Raw genomic sequence first — 18,977 nt, forward strand, 5'->3', positions numbered from 1 at the left:
GGCTGGAGAACAGTCTAGGACATCCTGAGTGAGAAGTTCCTTTTTTAATTTTTTCCTTTTCTCTGTTTTTCTCTTTTTCTCTGGATGTCCCTTGGAGACTCTCTGCCTGCCTTTCCTTCTTCAGACACACATCCACCCTCCCCTTAAATATTTTGCTGAAAATTCTAGCACTTCCATTGAACTGAAGGGTGACAGACGCCTAATGTAAATACCGTGGCACTCACCACTCGAGGAGGTGGCTTTTGCACATCTCCTAAAGCAGCAGTGTGCGAGACATCGTCAGAGATCAATAGAAATTTAGAAGTTTATTTAATAGCGTCACAAGTAAGACTTACATTAACACTGCAATGAAGTTACTGTGGAATTCCCCTAGTCGCCACAGTCCGGCGCCTGTTTGGGTCAATGCACCTAACCAGCACGTCTTTCTGACTGTGGGAGGAAACCGGAGCATCTGGGGGAAACCCACGCAGACACGGGGAGAATGTGCAAACTCCACACAATGACCCAAGCCGGGAATCGAACCCGGGTCCCTGGCGCTGAGAGGCAGCAGTGCTCACCACTGTGCCACCCTTAGACATGGTGGGTGATGGGGTTAAATGCCTAATACATCCAGGGGTTTTACAAAATTCACAGGAAGCGGGCATTGCTGTCCAGCTTAGCATTTATTGCCCATTCCTAATTGCCCTCGAAGAGGTGATGGTGAGCTGCTGCCTTGAACTGGTGGCAGTAATTGGCCGTGCTGGATTTGTTGTGCTGTTTGTGTACAGGGTATACCCGGGCAACTTTCCACATTGCCGGGTAGGTGCCAGTGTTGTTGCTGTACTGGAAGAGCTTGGCTAGGATCGCAGTCAGTTCTGGGGCACAAGTCTTCGGTACTATTGTTGGGGCCAGTATTGCTGTGAGGATGTTTCACTGAAACTGTCATGGTGTTGGCATTCCCCAGTGCGAGGGGACGAGACGCCATTGCTTTAGACATGAGTCCCACATTTGCATGTCCCACAAACCCCGCATCTAAAAACATGGAATTGCTGCCTGGCAAAAACAGGAACATATCCAACCGCCGTGGGGTTGGAAGCCAGCGAGCAAAAGGCAGGGATTGGCTTTTCCAACATAAACAATTTATTAATTACCTCTTTGTGATGATTGTCCCTTTAAGGACCAATCTGCAGAGTAAGGGTCACATGATCTGGGGAACCAATCGGGGGGGAATCGCCCTGGTTTTCTTTTTGTATTTTTATTCCAATTCAATCAAATCAAGTCCGATTCAGAGTCTCAACAAGTTGAGACATTCCCAATCCAAGCTGACAAGACAGGGCTCTCACCTCCTGTCTTGGGCTTGATCTACATGATCCAAGCTGATTGGAGTAGGCATAGCTCCTCTTCCAGGGCTTGATCTCATTTGCGTCTTAGCCAAAAGGCCGAGATGCCGCTTTTAAAAATTGCTTCAAATGAAGCTAAAATGTAACCGAATGACTTCAACCAAGCGCAGCATGTCGATACTGCACTTGATCTTAGCCAAAAGGCCGGGAATCACCCTGGTCAGCAGGGGTTTCTGTTCCAGAACCTTCTTGGGAGCTGGCTGCAGCCGTGAGGCTGGAAGCCTCTGTTTAACCTTTACCCCCTGTGTAAATGTGTTGCTGTTTTTCCTTAACTGGTGAAAGAGAATTTCAGTGAGTTTGTGGAACAAATTGCAGAATCGGCAAGTATTGCTGGAGAGATATCGTCATCAGTGAAGCAAATCTTCAGTCTTCGCCCAGTCTGGCCTCTCGGTGATTTTGATGTGTTTAAGTTTAAAAAAAATTATTTCTTAGTGTCACAGGTAGGCTTACATTAACACTGCAATGAAGTTACTGTGAAATTCCCCTCGTCGCCACACTCCAGAGCTTGTTCGGTTACACTGAGGGAGAATTTAGCACGGCCAATGCACCTAAGCAGCACGTCTTTCGGACTGAGGAAACCGGAGCACCTGGAGGAAACCCACGCAGACACGGGGAGAATGTGCAGACTCCGCACAGACAGTGACCCAAGCCGGGAATCGAACCCGGGTCCCTGGCGCTGTGAGGCAGCAGTGCTGTGCCACGTGCCGGTTTGATTTATTATTGTCAGATGTATTAGTATACAGTGAAAAGTATTGTTTCTTGCGCGCTACACAGACAAAGCATACCGTTCATAGAGAAGGAAAGGAGGGAGTGCAGAATGTAGTGTTACAGTCATAGCTAGGGTGTAGAGAAAGATCAACTTAATGCAAGGTAGGCCTTTCAAGAACCTGATGGCAGCAGGGACGAAGCTATTCTTGAGTCGATTGGTATGTGTCCTCAGACTTTTGTATCTGATGGAAGAAAGTGGAGGAGAGAATGCCCGGGGTGCGTGAGGTCCTTGATTATGCTGGCTGCTTTCCGAGGCAGCGGGAAGTGTAGACAGAGTCAACTCCCATTCCACACAATGAGGTTGGCGATTTAACTGCCCTCTGAAGTTTTTTGTTTTAATCTTTAACCTGGGCGTCGCTGGGAAGGGTGACATTTGTTGTCCATCCCTAATTGCCCTTGAAGTGAATAGCTCGCTAGGTCATTTCAGGGGGCAGTTAAGAGTCATCCTCATGATTAGGGCAGCGCTGTAGCACAGTGGTTAGCACTGCTGCCTCACTGCTCCAGGGACCTGGGTTCAAATCCCGGCTTGGGTTACTGTCTGTGTGGAGTTTGCACGTTCTTCCCGTGTCTGCGTGGGTTTCCTCCGGTTTCCTCCTACACTCCAAAGATGTGCGGATTAGGTTGATTGGCCATGCTAAATTGCCCCTTAGTGTCCCAGGATGTGTAGGTTAGAGGGATTAGTGAGGTGACTGTGTGGGGTGACGGGGATAGACCTGGCTGGGATTGTTGTCGGTGCAGACTCGATGGGCCTAATGGCCTCCTTCTTCCACTGTGTAGGGATTCTATAATTCTATCCTATGATTATGCAGTCAGATGTAGGTCAGACCAGGTGAGGATGGCAGATTTCCTTCCCTAAAGGGCCAGATGGGTGTCAACAATCCATGACAGTTTCATGGCCACCATTACTCGGACAGATTTATTGACTGAATTGAAATTCCACCAGCTGCCATGGCAGGATTTGAACCCTGTCCCCCAGAACGTTAGCCTGGGTCTCTGGGTTACCAGTCCAGTGAGGTTACCATTACCCAACATGTCCCCCACAAAACTCCAGGGGTTGGCAATAAATGCCAGTGATACCCGTGGTCTGTGAATGAAAAAAATTGGCTTTGATGGTTGAACAGATAAGAAGACACAAGAAATGGAAGCAGGATCAGCCCCTTCGAGCCTGCCCCGCCATTCAATACCATCATGGCTGATCTATGCCAGCCTCAACTCCTTTCCTGTGCCATTTCCCCACAGCCCTCTATTCCTCGGTCTATCAAATATTTATCCAGCTCCACTTTAAATACTTCTAATGATCCGGCCTCCGCCACCCTTTGGGACAGAGAATTCCAGCGACTCACCAGCCGCTGAGAGAGGAAATTTCTACACGATTCAGTTTTGAAAGACATTCCCTTTTATCTTGTAGCAATGTCTCCTTGTTCAAGACTCTTCCCACTAGTGAAAACATCTCACCATCTACCCTGTCAAGTCCCCTCAGGATATTATATATTTTTTTGTTGATTTGTGGGACATGGTCATCGCTGGTTGGCCAGAATTTATTGCCCGAGGGCAGCTGAGAGTCAATCACATTGAATCATAGAATCCTTACAGTGCAGCAGGAAGCCATTCGGCCCATCAAGCCTGCTCCAACAATAATCCCACCCAGACCCTATACCTGCAACCCCACATATGTACCCCACAAATCCTTCTGATACTAAGGGGCAATTTAGTCTGGCCAATCAACCTGACTTGCACATCTTTGGACCGCGGGAGGAAACAGGAGCACCCGGAGGAAACCCACACAGACATGGGGAGAACGTGCAAGCTCCACACACTCATCCAAGGGTGGAATTGAACCTGTGTCCCTGGCCCTGTGAGGCAGCAATGCTAACCAATGTGCCATCGTGCTGCCCCAGAATTCATTGCTGTGGCTCTGGAATCGCAAGTAGGCCAGGCCATGTAAGGTTTGAGGTTTCCTTCCCTAAAGAACATGATTTGATTTGATTTATTATTGTCACATGTATTAGTATACAGTGAAAAGTATTGTTTCTTCCGCGCCATACAGAGCATACCGTTCACAGAGAAGGAAGGGAGAGAGTGCAGAATGTAGTGTTACAGCCATAACTAGGGTGTAGAGAAAGATCAACTTAATACAAGGTAGGTCCGTTCAAACGTCTGATGGCAGCAGGGAAGAAGCTGTTCTTGAGTCGGTTGGAACGTGACCTCAGACTTTTGTATCTTTTTCCTGATGGAAGAAGGTGGAAGAGAGAATGCCTGGGGTGTGTGGGGCCCTTGATTATACTGGCTGTTTTTCCGAGGCAGCGGAAAGTGTAGACAGAGTCAGTGGATGGTTTGCATGATGGGTTGGGCTACATTCACGACCTTTTGTAGTTCCTTGTGGTCTTGGGCAGAGCAGGAGCCATACCAAGCTGTGATACAACCAGAAAGAATGCTTTCTATGGTTCATCTGTAAAAGTTGGTGAGAGTCGTAGTGGACATGCCAAATTTCCTTCATCTTCTGAGAAAATGGAGGTGAACCAGATGGGTTTTTTCTGACAATTGACAATTGTTTCATGGTCGTCAGTAGATTATTAATTCAAATTCCCCCAATTGCCAGGTTGCCAGAACATTAGCTGAGTTTCTGGATTAATAGTCTGGTGATAATACCAATAGGCCATCATCTGCCCCCATGTTTGAATAAGGCCACCCCTCACTCTTCTAAACTCCAAGGAATACAGACCCAGACTATTGAGTCTCTCCTGATAGGACAGGCCTCTCATCCCAGGAATTAGCCTGGTGAATCTCCTTTGGACTGCCTCCAATGTTACCTTTTTAAAATAAGGGAACTGGAGCTATACGCAATCTGAGTGCCTGCCTTGCCAATTATTAACCAGTGAGTCTGTGATTATAGGGAGGCTTGCTTTTATTGTTTTTATGTTATGATTGTCAACCTTTTATGACAATGAGGACTTCGAGGTCAAGGCTAATAATTGAGGCATGTGAGGCAAACACAGGAGGCTGATATTGATTGGAATCAAAGGTGAGGGCTGTACCACATTGTGGGTAAAATCCCATTGGAAATCTGCCATTTCACTGTCCAAGTTGGTTAAATCGACAGTGAGTGTGTTAGCTGCCGGGAATGTGTGGGTGTGTTTTCTTTTTCAAAACAAGCTTGCTCAAACATATCTCTGAAATATCTTGTTCACTTTTGTGTGAGTAAATGTGTCATCCCACACGAGGACTTTTCGCAAGGTCAGATTAGGAAGGAAACTTTTTCTGAAGGACAGGAGGGCTCGATGCAGGAGGAAGAATGAATGCAGCGTTAGCACGGGCACACACCCCCGTGAAAGAAAGACTATGTGGCTCTGTCAGCCTATGTGGAATGGAGGGCAGCTCCGAGACAGCGTTAGCGAAGGGTTGCAACTGGTACGTTGCTTCCTGAGTGCTACCTCATACTGTGCTACACCCACACAAAGGCAAACAGCCCACGCGGCAAAATAATTGTGTGTATGCTTTTCATTCTGCATACGTGGGATCTCAAATTGTTCCTCATTTCTGAGAATATTGATTTGTGTGAACTCACTGCATTTTTCAGGCGAGACTCAAAGGGTAGTACTTTAAGTTTATTTATTCATTGTCACAGGTAGGCTTACATTAACACTGCAATGAAGCTACTATGAAAATCCCCTAGTCGCCACACTCCGGACTAGTTCTGGAGCACACTGGAACTCCGGAACTGTTCGGAGTACACTGAGGGAGAATTTAGCACGGCCAATGCACCCTAACCAGCACGTCTGTGGGAGGAAACCGGAGCACCCAGAGGAAACCCACACGGAGAACGTGTAGACTCCCCACAGACAGTAACCCAAGCCGGGAATCGAACCTGGATCCCTGGCGCTGTGAGGCAGCAGTGCTAACCACTGTGTCACCGTGCCGCCCTAAGGTTCTAACTGTGGTTAAATGGAAGTTCCATCACATGACCTGCCCCCACATTCCCACCATTATTTGGCCAACAAATCCATCCTTGTGACATTGCCTCCTTACACCAATCAGAAAGCAAAAAGACTCGATACCCAATTGGCTGGTGCGTGATTTCTTTCCCATTTGCGATGTTTTACTGAAGAGAAATGATCAAAGGAAATGACAAAAACAAAAGCTTTTTAATGTGGCGATGATTTATTTCCAGGGTTGCGCACAGCGGTGTCCTGGAGTTTAATCTTCAATTCCTGGTGATTCCAGGCCCAATGCTGGAGGGTTGGTAACCCTACTGGCACCAACCCCTTTCAGTTAGAAAGCTGTACCACTGCAGCTCTTGGGTAGAAATCGAGGCTGACCCTCTGGGGAGTGCTGCTGTGCCAAAGCTGCTGTATCATTTTTCAGATGAGTCATTGGACTGGGGCCCTCTCGGCTGGGTGTAAAAGATCCCACGGCACTGATTTGAAGAAGGCAAGGGGAGTTATTCCCATGCCCAATGTTTATCCCTCAGTCAACATTGCAAAAGCAGATTATCTGGTCGTTATCCCACCGCTGTTTGTGGGATCTTGCTATACACACTTAGAACAGAGGCACCACCTCAGAAAAACTTCATTAGCTTTTGTGCATCTGGGACATCTGATGCCATGGAAGGCGCTATAGAAACGCAATGAATTGCCCTATTGCTCACTGGGGTCAAGCCCCAAATGAGAGCACAGAACCCAGCTTAAAACCTCGGTGTTGCACTGAGGGACACCTGCACTGTCAGCAAGGGGGGGGGCGGCAGTGGCGCTGCACTGTCTGGGGGGGAGGGGGCACCGCACTCTGGGCGGGGAGGTGGCGCCGTGCTGTGGGTGGGGAAGGGGGGGGGGGGCGCTGCGCCGCGCTGCTGGAAGGGAGGTGGCGCCGCGCTGTGGGCAGGGAAGGGGGGGGCGCCATGCCGCGGGTGGGGTGGCGCTGTGCCACGAGAGGGGAGGGGGCGATGCGCTGTGTCCAAAGATGTGCGGGTTAGGTGCATTGGCCATGCTAAATTGTCCCTTACTGTCGGTGGGATTAGGGGGGTAAATATATTGGATTACGGCGATAGGGCCTGGGTGGGACTGTTGTCGGTGCAGACTCGATGGGCCGAATGGCCTCTTTCTGCACTGTAGTGATTCTATGGTTCTATGATTCTGTGAAGTGGAGCCACTATTGCAATGTAGGAGACACAACAGCCAATTTGTGCACAGCAGTCTCCCACAAACAATGATAGGATAAATGACCGGATAATCGGTTCCAGTGGTGTTGCTGGAAGAATAAATGTTGAACAGGATATGGGTGATAATTCCCCTGCATCTCGGTGGCACAGTGGTTAGCACTGCTGCCTCACAGTGCCAGGGATCCGGGTTCAATTCCCAGCTTGTCTGTGTGGAGTCTTTACGTTCTTCCCACGTCTGCGTGGGTTTCCTCCGGGTTCTCTGGTTTCCTCCCACAGTCCGAAGATGTGTTGGTTAGGGTGCATTGGCCATGCTAAATTCTCCCTCTGTGTACCCGAACAGGCACCTGAGTGTGGCAACTAGGGGATTTTCACAGTAACTTCATTGCGGTGTTAATGTAAGCCTATTTGTGACACTAATAAATAAACTTTACACTTTAAAATTTAAAAAAAAATGCACCATGAGATGTTTATGTCCAATGGAGTGTAAGTGTCAAATGGTTGCTACTCTGTTGGGCTATAATCAAATTTGAAAAATTAGCTCCCATTTAATTTGGGTATTAAATTAAGTACCTTTGCGTTGGCCATTGTATTTTGAAGATGTGATCTGGGTGTATAAAAAGTCACCGGTGTAATTTTGATAGAGTTTTGCACTGTGGAAGAATCTGGGTATCATTGTCAATGGGAGTGGGATTGTTGCGGTGATGATGTGGGCAGAATGGGTACTGCCCTTCACAATGCAGCTCAGAACGTAAGCACTGCCGCCGTTTGCTGCTTAGTGGCTGATGGGGCATCCAGACGAGACTTTTCTCATTTGCTAATCATAAATGACGGGTAAATGAGAAAAGGGTGGCACAGTGGTTCGCACTGCTGTCTCTCAACGCCAAGGGCCCGGGTTCAATTCCCAGCTTGGCTCACTGTCTGTGTGGAGTCTGCACATTCTCCCCGTGTCTGCATGGGTTTCCTCCGGGTGCTGCGGTTTCCTCCCACACTCCAAAGATGTGTGGTGCATTGGCCATGGTGAATTGACCCTTCGTGACCCAGGATGTGTAGGTTAGAGGGATTAGCGGGGTAACTATGTGGGGTTACGGGGATAGGGCCTGGGTGGGATTGTTGTCGGTGCAGACTCGATGGCCGCCTTCTGCACTGTGGGGTTTCTATGATTTTATGATTCTATGACTAAATGACGCTGTGATTGGTCATGTGATCGCAGTACTCATGTGAACTTGAACCTTTTTGTGTACTTGTTGGCAAAGAAAAGCAGCAAGGGCACGTGTTTATTGATTGATGTGAATGTTTTACTTCCCTGGTTACCAAAGGGTAGGAGCAGCGCTCCCTCTTATCAGCAGGGGCCACACAGCAACCTGGAACTTCTTGCACTGGTTACCAACAAATCGGCCCCTTTTAGGTAACTAGACACGAGGGGCTGTGCAAAAAAATTTAGAGGGACAGTCACTCCAAAAGCTATGGAGAGCTTCATTGGACAGTTTGGTATTTAGCTGTTTGGTATGTGATGTGTTGATTTGCTGCACATGGTGACACTCTTGTCACCCTAGCCTCACCTGTGGCTGCTAGAGGAACAACACTGAGTTCACACAGCTACCTATTGGAGTGTGGTGCGGTCTGACCCGGAGTAACTGGCCTTTCCTTCCCGCCGGTTACGGCAGATTAAGCTGTACTGTCCTTGAACCTTATCACCACAGTGTACAATGATCTGGAGCCGCTTTGTGACGAGGCAGCAACACAGCTCCAAATGCAGATTGTAGGTTCAAAGGAAAGTCATTTGCTTTCCTGATTATCTCCAGGAAACTTGCGCCTGTTTTACAAATGTTGACAAGTCAGATCCTTGTGTCGGCAAACTCAAGGTCACCCAACAACCTGATATTCTGGCAGTCTCCTCCCCCCGGGACAAAGCCCCTGCTTTTAGTCATTTGTGAGGCCAATAAATATATGAACAATGATGGGCAAGTAAAGACACTTGGATCCATACGTATCAGGCAATTGTCACAATACATCCATTCCCACCCTAAACCACGTGACGTCCTGGGAGGGGAGCTAAACCTCAGACTAAAACCCCAGGACAACTTGGCTGAAAACATCTGGAAAATTCCTTTCTAATTCATCCAGATGATTGAAACTTGATCACTTTGGCCCTGAATGTCCTGAAGTAACTCCCTTCAGTAAGAGGTGATGTCTATCCCAAACAGAAGCTCTTGTTTTCAGGAATTCAGTGAGTCATGGAATCCCTACAGTGCAGAAGAGGCCATTTGGCCCATCGAGTCTGCACTGAGTCTCTGACAGAGTAACTTAGCCAGGCCCTATCCCCATAACCCCACACATTTACCATGGCCAATCCATCTAACCTACGGATCTTGGGGCACTAAGAGGCAATTTAGCATAGCCAATCCACCTCACCTGAACATCTTTGGAGGAAACCAGAGCAAATCCACGCACCCAGAGGAAACCAGAGCACTAGAGGAAATGCCCTAGTCGCCGCACTCCGGCACCTGTTTGGGTACACTGAGGCAGAATTTAGCACGGCCAATGCACCTAACCAGCAAGTCTTTCGGACTGTGGGAGGAAACCGGAGCACCCGGAGGAATCCCACGCAGACACGGGGAGAACGTGCAGACTCCCACAGACAGTGGCCCAAGCCGGGAATCGAATGTGAGGTAGCAGTGCTACTGTGCTACCGTGTCAAACCACTGCTTAAGCCAGCAACCTATCCCAGAGATTTGTTATTGTCTTGGAAAAGAAACCACCTCCATATGTTGTACCTACTGGCCTTAATCGATTTAAAATTGTGGCCCTGCTTCCTTGCATCCGATAATTTCTTACAGCCCCGACAGCGTTCTAGTGTAGATTATCCACATTGAAGTCAAATAAAGCTAAATTGGAGAACCCACAGTGGGGTTAATGAGCTATTATTGTGTGATAAATGCGTGTTATTGAGGTCACCGGGAGGTTTCAACAGCAAAACTTTCAAATGTTACAAATGAAAATGAGGAGCAAAGAATTAAGGGACCGACAGGTCCCAGCAGCCTGTCCCAATCATTGTGATACCTCATACCCACAATAGGTACATCCCATTACCTCCACTGGGCGAGCTGGATAAGAACTTGAGGCCAAATAATAGGAGTCATGGCAAAATATCTGATTTCTTCAGGTGGAATGGATTCAATCTTCCCCATTGAGCTTGATGTAAGTGATAGGGACGTGTAGCTCCTTGCTGCCCTTTCAAATGTGTGTAGTTTTCAATATGCTTTTTCTATCCGTTATCTAGAGTGCATCCTAACATCGGAGGTGAATTGTTGAGTGATCAGGTGGTGTCTGTGTTGACTGATTTGGAAGGAGCGGACTGGTTTCGCTCAGGCCGGGGCTAAGCTGAGTTCCAGGTGTGCAGCAGTGTAACCATGTGCCGCTAACAATGCATATTGTGTTTCTGGAGCTGGCGTGTGTTCAGTGTGAAACTCAGTCAGGCCAGTGGGCTAGAGGTACTGGAGATTTGAGATGATTTCTGCTCAGTTTGCTGTGTAATGTAACCTGTTAAAATGTGTCAACAATGCAAGCTTCTGAAATTGAAGGTGTATCTTTTTCTGTTGATTTGATTAAAGTAGGTTGTAGCGTCAAAGAACAAGATACTAGTGAAGGAGTAAAAGAATAGTAATTATTAGATTTTAAGGGAAAATGTTGGTGTAGTGTCACTGGATTAGTCACACACAGGCTCAGGTTAATGTTCTGAGACATAGAACATAGAACATTACAGCGCAGTACAGGCCCTTCGGCCCTCGATGTTGCGCCAACCAGTGGAACCAATCTAAAGCCCCTCTAACCTACACTATTCCAATATCATCCATATGTTTATCCAATAACCATTTGAATGCTCTTAATGTTGACGAGTCCACAACTGCTGCAGGCAGGGCATTCCACGCCCTTACTACTCTCTGAGTAAAGAACCTACCTCTAACATCTGTCACATGGGTTCATATCCCACCACAGCAGGTGGTGGAAGGATCTTTTTGTACATGGTCTTTGTTCCAATTTCATCTATTAACACGATTGTTAATATTTCAGTAAAGCATAAGTGAGGCATATAAGATGATAATTCTGTGTCCACTTAACTCTTGAGATCACTAGACTATTGTTAGGGAAGGTGTTTGGAACAACAGTGGGTAAATGGAGATAAGACATGGATTAGCCTTGATCTAACTGAACGGTCTAGCAAGCTTGATGGGCTGAATGGCATACTTCTGCTACTTTATATGTATGTTTCAATTTATTCGTGACTCCTCCAATACTGAAGCAGCCCATGTCTAAATGCAGTAAGACATGGACAGTATCCAAACTTGGGATGATAAATGGCAAGTAACGAAAATTCCCAGTTGGAGGATCTAACCGGCACCGATTCACGTTCAATGGCATTACCATCCTCCACTGTCAATATCCGGGGGTTACCATGGACCAGAAATGAACTGGACCAGCCATATAAATACTTCCCGCTGCCTCGGCAAAGCAGCCAGCATAATTAAGGACCCCACGCCCTCGAACCTTCTCTCTTCCACCTTCTTCCTTCGGGAAAAAGATACAAAGGTCTGGGGTCACGTACCAACCGACTCAAGAACAACTTCTTCCCTGCTGCTGTCAGACTTTTGAATGGACTTACCTTGCATTAAGTTGATCTTTCTCTACACTCTAGCTATGACTGTAACACTACATTCTGCACTCTCGTTTCCTTCTCCATGAACGGTATGCTTTGTATAGCGCGCAAGAAACAATACTTTTCACTGTTAATACATGTGACAATGATAAATCAAATCAAAATCAAACTGTGGCTACCAGAACAGGTCAGAGGTTTGGAGTTCTGCAGAGAGGTACTCCCCTCCTGAACGCCCCCCAACCCCAAAAGCCTGTCCTTCACCCTCTTTTCACAGAACCTACCAAATCTGCATCCTTTACATCTGGGAAGGGACAAGGGCAGCAAGTACCTGGAGGTTCCCTTCCAAGCCACTCACCATCCCGACTTGGAAATATATCAGCTGTTTCTTCACTGTCGCTGGGTCAAAATCCTGGAACACTCTCCCTGACTGCACTGTGGGTGTACCTACACCTCCGGGACTGCAGTGGTGTAAGAAGAAAGCTCACCATCATTTTCCCGAGGGCAGTTAGGGATGGGCAATAAACGCTGGCCCAGCCAGTGTTGCCCACATCCCGTGAAAGAATTGTTAAAAATTAAAAAGTATTCCTCAGATACATGGAGGTGTAAAACGGTGACCTGATTCAATTGTTTATTGTTCGAATGGAATTCTATCGAGATATCGGTGTCACAATTCTTGTAGAGACTAATAATTTTAGAAAGTGATATAAATTTTTCTGTGACCAGTGCAACGGAATTACACGGTAAGGTTTTAAGACTTGAACTGTAGCAAGCAAACTAAAATTAACATTGACTAACATTACTTAGCAGGCAATTCATATTCTAAATTACAGAAAAGATATACACCTCCACTTCCTATTGCAAATGAAACTCCCCCACTGTGTTAACATGTTACACCGCACTCTCCACAGAATTGTAGTCTTTACATAAACTAGTCCATAGTTACTCCCAGCGTCCAATAGGACCGCTTCTCCCCCTTTCACTGAGTCATGTAGAAAGTCATAACAAAAGCATCCTTTCTGGTTGTACCACAGCTTGGTATGGCTCTTGCTCTGCCCAGGACCGCAAGAAACCACAAAGGATCGTGAATGTAGCCCAGTCCATCACTCAAACCAGCCTCCATTGACTCTGTCTACACTTCCCGCTGCCTCGGCAAGGCAGCCAGCATAATTAAGGACCCCACACACCCCGGACATTCTCTCTTCCACCACCTTCCGTCGGAAAAAAGATACAAAAGTCTGAGGTCACGTACCAACCGACTCAAGAACAGTTTCTTCCCTGCTGCTGTCAGACTTTTGAATGGACCCACCTTGCATTAAGTTGATCTTTCTTTACACCTTAGCTATGACTGTAACACTACATTCTGCATTCTCTCCTTTTCTTCTTTACGAACAATATGCTTTGTCTGTATAGCGCGCAAGAAAGAATACTTTTCATTCTATACTAATACATGTGACAATAATAAATCAAATCAAAATAGTCAGTGTCCTGAAATCCATTTATCTCAGTCTTTTGAAAATCCCTGAATCGAATTCCAGCAGCAATGCCCACCCAGCCACCAAATGCCAGGGCAGGTCTTCCAGTGTCTCATTCTTCACAGAGCTTGTCTTCTCAACCAGAGAACCAACTCCCACCAGCATCCTGCCTGGTGGCTAACAGAAAACAGCCATTCAATCTAAATATGCAGCAGCTGCAGATGTTCTCACTCTCTGCAGGAAGTACTCTATCCTGCATCTCTGAGTCAATAGGTCTGGCAGCAGTAAAGTCAGTTGCAGTATCCTTTGTTTCCAGGTATTTGAAATCTGGTGCCTTGCTTTCAGTAGTACTCGATCTGGGCCCCCATTCCAAAGGCAACCAAGTTACACAGGTTTGTTGCTGGGCAAAATCAGGAGGAGATCACATATCCACCTCTACAACTCAGTTTTATTTTGATTTAAAGGAGACAGTTTAAAGCATAACCACCTTCTGAAACCATGCATTTATAACTGCGAGGTACAGCTTCTCCTTTAAGTATTTAAATTGAGAACAGGAAACATTCTTCGGAGGAAATGGATGAAAGTACAGTAAGAAAAGCTGCTTCCCCATGTGGAACACTATGTGTGAAAAAGCTTTGGATTCAGACTTCAGTCATGTGTCTGAAAGAGATTTAGAAAGAAGTTGAGACTTGCATTATTTATTTCAGGATTCCAGGACATCTGAAAGTGCTTTCCAGCCAGTGAAGTACTGCCACTGTCACATTGTAAAAACGTGAGCAGCCAATTTACCCACAGTAAGATTTCACAAACCGGCCTAATAGCCTGTTGACTGCAGATCAAATATTGGTATTGGTACGAGGGATGTTAGGCCACTACCTTCTGCACCACGTGGCAGGAACGGAGAGGTTTACTTTCCTTTGTCTAATAATCTTGTTGCTGGCAAAATAATCTGGGAGGATGCAGAACTGCTTTGTAATCCACCTGATTGTTGAAGTGTTTAATATATTGTTCTTAATCTCTCTATAATGCATCTTACTGTTTGGAGGGAGCAAATGTCACCGTAGCCCATCTTCCTAGATGTTTGTTTTGAGATTACCACGTTAAGATTAAACTCGTACTTCGATCTTTTATCTAATTGAAATGCTTTCCCCTTACAGATTGGTGGATGACAGATGTGTGGTTCAGCCGGAAGCTGGAGATCTGGCCAATCCGCCAAAGAAATTCCGGGGTAAGCTAACTGGGGGCAATGCATTTCTCTTCAAATATTTTGTGAAGACGGGAGGAGGGAAACTGAACCTCCTTATCGTCTCGCTGTCTGCTCCGTCAGCAGAGGTATTTTTGAATTATTTTTGAGGTAGGCTGTGACAGGTCTTCCCACGCCCTCGGTTTGTGAGATCCAGTTTAATATTAACTCGCAGCAAACCCACGTGATCAACTCGGAGGGTTAGTTTATTGACATTCGAACCCAGTGGTGATGGAGTGGGGAGGTGTGTGCGTGCATGTAGAGGAGGAAGATTCACAAATCCAGGCAACAGCAATAAATGAGCCGTAGACACGAATGTAAGGGTGGCACAGTGGTTAGCATTGCTGCCTCACTGCGCCAGAGACCTAGGTTCAATTCCAGCCTCGGGTGACTATCTGTGCATAGTTTGCATGTTCTCCCTGTGTCTACGTGTGTTTCCTCCGGGTGTTCCGGTTTCCTCCCACAGTCCAAAGATCTGCAGCTTAGGTTGATTGGCCATGCTAAATTGCTCCTTGGTGTCAGGGGGACTAGCTGGATAGATACATGGTGTTGCTGGGATAGGGCTAGGGTGGGATTGTTTTTGGTGCAGGCTCGATGGGTCAAAAGGCCTCCTCCTGCACTGTAGGGATTGTATGATTCTAAGTTTGCGTTATTTCCAATGTCTGAGAAGTCCAATGAGGAATTCTTTCACATTGGAGCTGGTGTTCAGCTGTCTGAAGACTGAGGTTGGAGAATTATCTTTACATTTGGTGCTGATACCACAAGATACAGTTGGTATTCTGAGACTGGGTCAGTTCTGTAAGCTATGGTCGGAATATCTTCTAGCAGAGACCAGCTTCGAGGAGCAGGCTATTGTTGAAGCTGGAGTTCTGCTTCTCGGTTCGCTGGTTCATTGTTAAATAGCAGACCGGGGCGGGGGAGGGTTTTAGTTCTCAAAAGAGAGAACTTTTGAGTTCTCAAAACTCAAGCCACGGGTTTTGAGCCATGTGACCTTTTGATCGAGCAATGTTGATCGAAAGTCTGGAACTGGCTTTGATTTCAGGACTGATAATGTCCCAACCATTAGCTTTTGAAGAGTTACCATCTGTATTGAGGTCTTTCTGGTTGAGAAGTCTAGGCTCTGCTAGAGGGATGAGCTTATCAAGGTGCAAATGGCATCCATTACTCCCTCAATGGTCCCCTTTTGAAATGGACCTGGACAGTCCCAGATGATCCAGTAACAACTCTGCAGGAATGAGAAGTTTCGAGTTGAGTCCCTGGTTTTGTGATAATAATGTCCTCATAATTGGGGCTGAGATTCCTTAATGATAAGAGGAGGATTCTTTTATCCTTTGCAATACCTTTTGGTTGCTTTCAAAGCAAAGGGCCAATGCTGTGACTTGTAGCAACCATCTTTTTTGGTTCAGCTGACAGTGCATTTTAAACATAGCAATACATACAGTTTTTGATTTCTCTTCATATCCTATTGACATAACAATGCCCATGCTCAGGTCATTGACATCTCCCCATTATATTCCAGACATTTGTTTGCAGATGACGCAAAGATATGTAGAGGGACAGGTAGTATTGAGGAAGCAGGGGGGCTGCAGAAGGACTTAGACAGGTTAGGAGAGTGGACAAAGAAGTGGCAGATGGAATACAATGTGGAAAGTGTGAGGTTATGCACTTTGGAAGGAGAAATGGAGGCATAGACTATTTTCTAAATGGGAAAATGCTTAGGAAATCAGAAACACAAAGAGATTTGGGCGTCATCGCTCAAGATTCTCTTAAGGTTAACATGCAGGTTCAGTCGGCAGTTAGGAAGGCAAATGCAATGTTAGCATTCATGTCGAGAGGGCTAGAATACAAGAGCAGGGATGTACTGCTAATGCTGGATAAGGCTCTGGTCAGACCCCATTTGGAGTATTGTGAGCAGTTTTGGACCCCAGATCTAAGGAAGGATGTGCTGGCCTTGGAAAGGGTCCAGAGGAGGTTCACAAGAATGATCCCTGGAATGAAGAACTTGTCGTATGAGGAATGGTTGAGGACTCTCGATCTGTACTCGTTGGAGTTTAAAAGGATGAGGGGGGATCTTATTGAAACTTACAGGATACTGCGAGGCCTGGATAGAGTGGACGTGGAGAGGATGTTTCCACTAGTAGGAAAAACTAGAACCAGAGGGCACAACCTCAGGCTAAAGGGACGATCCTTTAAAACAGAGATGAGGAGTAATTTCTTCAGCCAGAGAGTGGTGAATCTGTGGAACTCTTTGCCGCAGAAGGCTGTGAAGGCCAGGTCATTGAGTGTCTTTAAGACAGAGATAGATAGGTTCTTGATTAATAAGGGGATCAGGGGTTATGGGGAAAAGGCAGGAGAATGGGAATGAGAAAAAAATCATTGATTGAATGGTGGAGCAGACTCGATGGGCCGAGAGGCCTAATTCTGCTCCTATGTCTTATGGTTTTACATTTGAGATGTGACTAAAAATTTTTTTTCCAACATGCTGATTTCTTTGCTCATGTTACTTGTTGGAAATTTGCAGAAGAAAGAAAGCTACATGAAGAGATCTTTGTCCAGATAAAACATAAAATGTTTAAAGCATTCAGAGGAAAGAGCCTGCTGAATTTAAGCACCTCAATGTTGGCTATAGGTTTCTCTGTGGTTGTACCTAGGATGTGAGTGGCAAGGTAAGGTTTATTGCCCACCCCTTGCTGCCCTGAGGGCTTTAAGCATCATAGATGCATTGTGGGATAGACTCAGCTGTAGACCTAGATCAGGCAGAGAGGACCAGTTTCACAATCAGTACGTATATGGCATGGCTCCCTGGCAGCTCTCTCACTTCTGAATCAGAGAGTCCTCGGTTCAAGCTCCACTTCAGAGACTGGTGTCCGTGTTCCAGGCTAACACGTCGGCGCAGAACTGAGGCAGTGCTGCAGTGTTGCAGGTGCCTTCTTTCAGCCAGACTGTCATCGAGGCTCTGCCTGTCTTCACAGGTGGGTGTCAAAGACCCCGTGGCACTATTGTGTAATAAATCTCTCCCTTGTGCCCTGCCCAATTGGCATCACCAAAACAGATTCAGACACAGAAAATGCTGGAAATAGTCAGCAGCTCTGACAGCATCTGTGAAGAGAAATAGCTTGATGTCAGTTGTGGGGAAGGCGTTAGAACCGATCATTAAGAGGTTATAGCTGGGCACTTAGAGAAACACAAGGTAGTCGGAAAAAGTCAGAATGGTTTTGTGAAAGAACAGTCATGTTTAACCAATTTATTGGGGTTCTTTGAAGGAGTGACATGCATTGTGGGTAAAGGGGAGCCTGTAGATGTCCTATACTTGGATTTCCAGAAGGTATTTGATAAGGTGCCACATTAAAGATTATTATGGAAAATAAGAGCTCATGGTGTAGGGGGTAACATATTAGCCTGGTTAGAAGGTTGGCTACCGGGCAGTGATCAGAGAGTATGCATAAATTGGCCTTTGTCTTATTGGCAGAAAATGATGAGTAGCGTCTTGCAGGGCTCCATGCTGGGATCTCAACTTTTTACAACTCACATCAATAACTTAGATTGAGGGGAGCGAAGGCATGGTAGCTAAATTTGCTGATGATGCAAAGATAGGTAGGACAATATGTTGTGAAGAGGACAAAAGGGGGTTGTAGACAGTTATGGGCCGGTTGAGTGAGTGGACAAAAATCCAACAGATGGAGGAGTATAATGTGGCATAATGGGAAGTTGTTCACTTTGGCAGGAAGAATAAAACAAGTAGAGTATTACTTAAATGAACAATGGCTGCAGAATTCTGACGTGTAGAGGGATCTGGGTGTTCTAGTGCATGAGTCACAAAGGGTTGGTTTGCAGATGCAGCAAGTTATTATGAAGGCTAATGAAATGCTATTCTTTATTAAGAGAGGAATTGAACATAAAAGTAAGGATGTTATGCTTCAGTTATACGAGGCATTTGGAGATCTTGAATATTATGTGCAGTTTTGTTCTCCTTATTTAAGGAAGGATGTAAATACATTTGAGGCGGTCCAAAGGAGATTTATTAGATTGATACTTGAAATAAGTGGGCTGACTTATGAGGAAATGTTAGATAGACTGGATTTGTTTCCACTGGAGTTTAGAAGATTGAGGAGTGACTTGATGAAGTATATAAGATCCTGAATGGTCTTGATAGGTGGACATTGAACTGATGTTTCCGCTTGTGGGCGAATCCAAAACTAGGGGACACTGGTTTAGAATTGGGGATCACCCTTTTAGAACAGAGAAGAGGAGATTTTTTTCTCTGAGGGTTGTATGACTTTGGAACTCTGCCTCAGAAGGTGGTGGAGTC

At 46.2% G+C, this 18,977-nt stretch overlaps 1 protein-coding gene across 5 annotated transcripts in view; it reads left to right on the top strand.

Moving 5' to 3' along the window:
* The window catches only part of itpr2 (inositol 1,4,5-trisphosphate receptor, type 2), a 252,424-nt gene that overhangs the window by 25,564 nt on the left and 207,883 nt on the right, over window positions 1-18,977 (top strand). For all 5 annotated transcript variants that reach the window (XM_078235257.1, XM_078235259.1, XM_078235258.1 and 2 more), the window contains exon 2: window positions 14,583-14,653. In XM_078235257.1, coding sequence (XP_078091383.1) covers window positions 14,583-14,653 — 71 coding nt within the window. The remainder of the gene's footprint in view (window positions 1-14,582; window positions 14,654-18,977) is intronic.

This window comes from Mustelus asterias, chromosome 19 (assembly GCF_964213995.1).
Source record: "Mustelus asterias chromosome 19, sMusAst1.hap1.1, whole genome shotgun sequence".
NCBI lineage: Eukaryota > Metazoa > Chordata > Chondrichthyes > Carcharhiniformes > Triakidae > Mustelus > Mustelus asterias.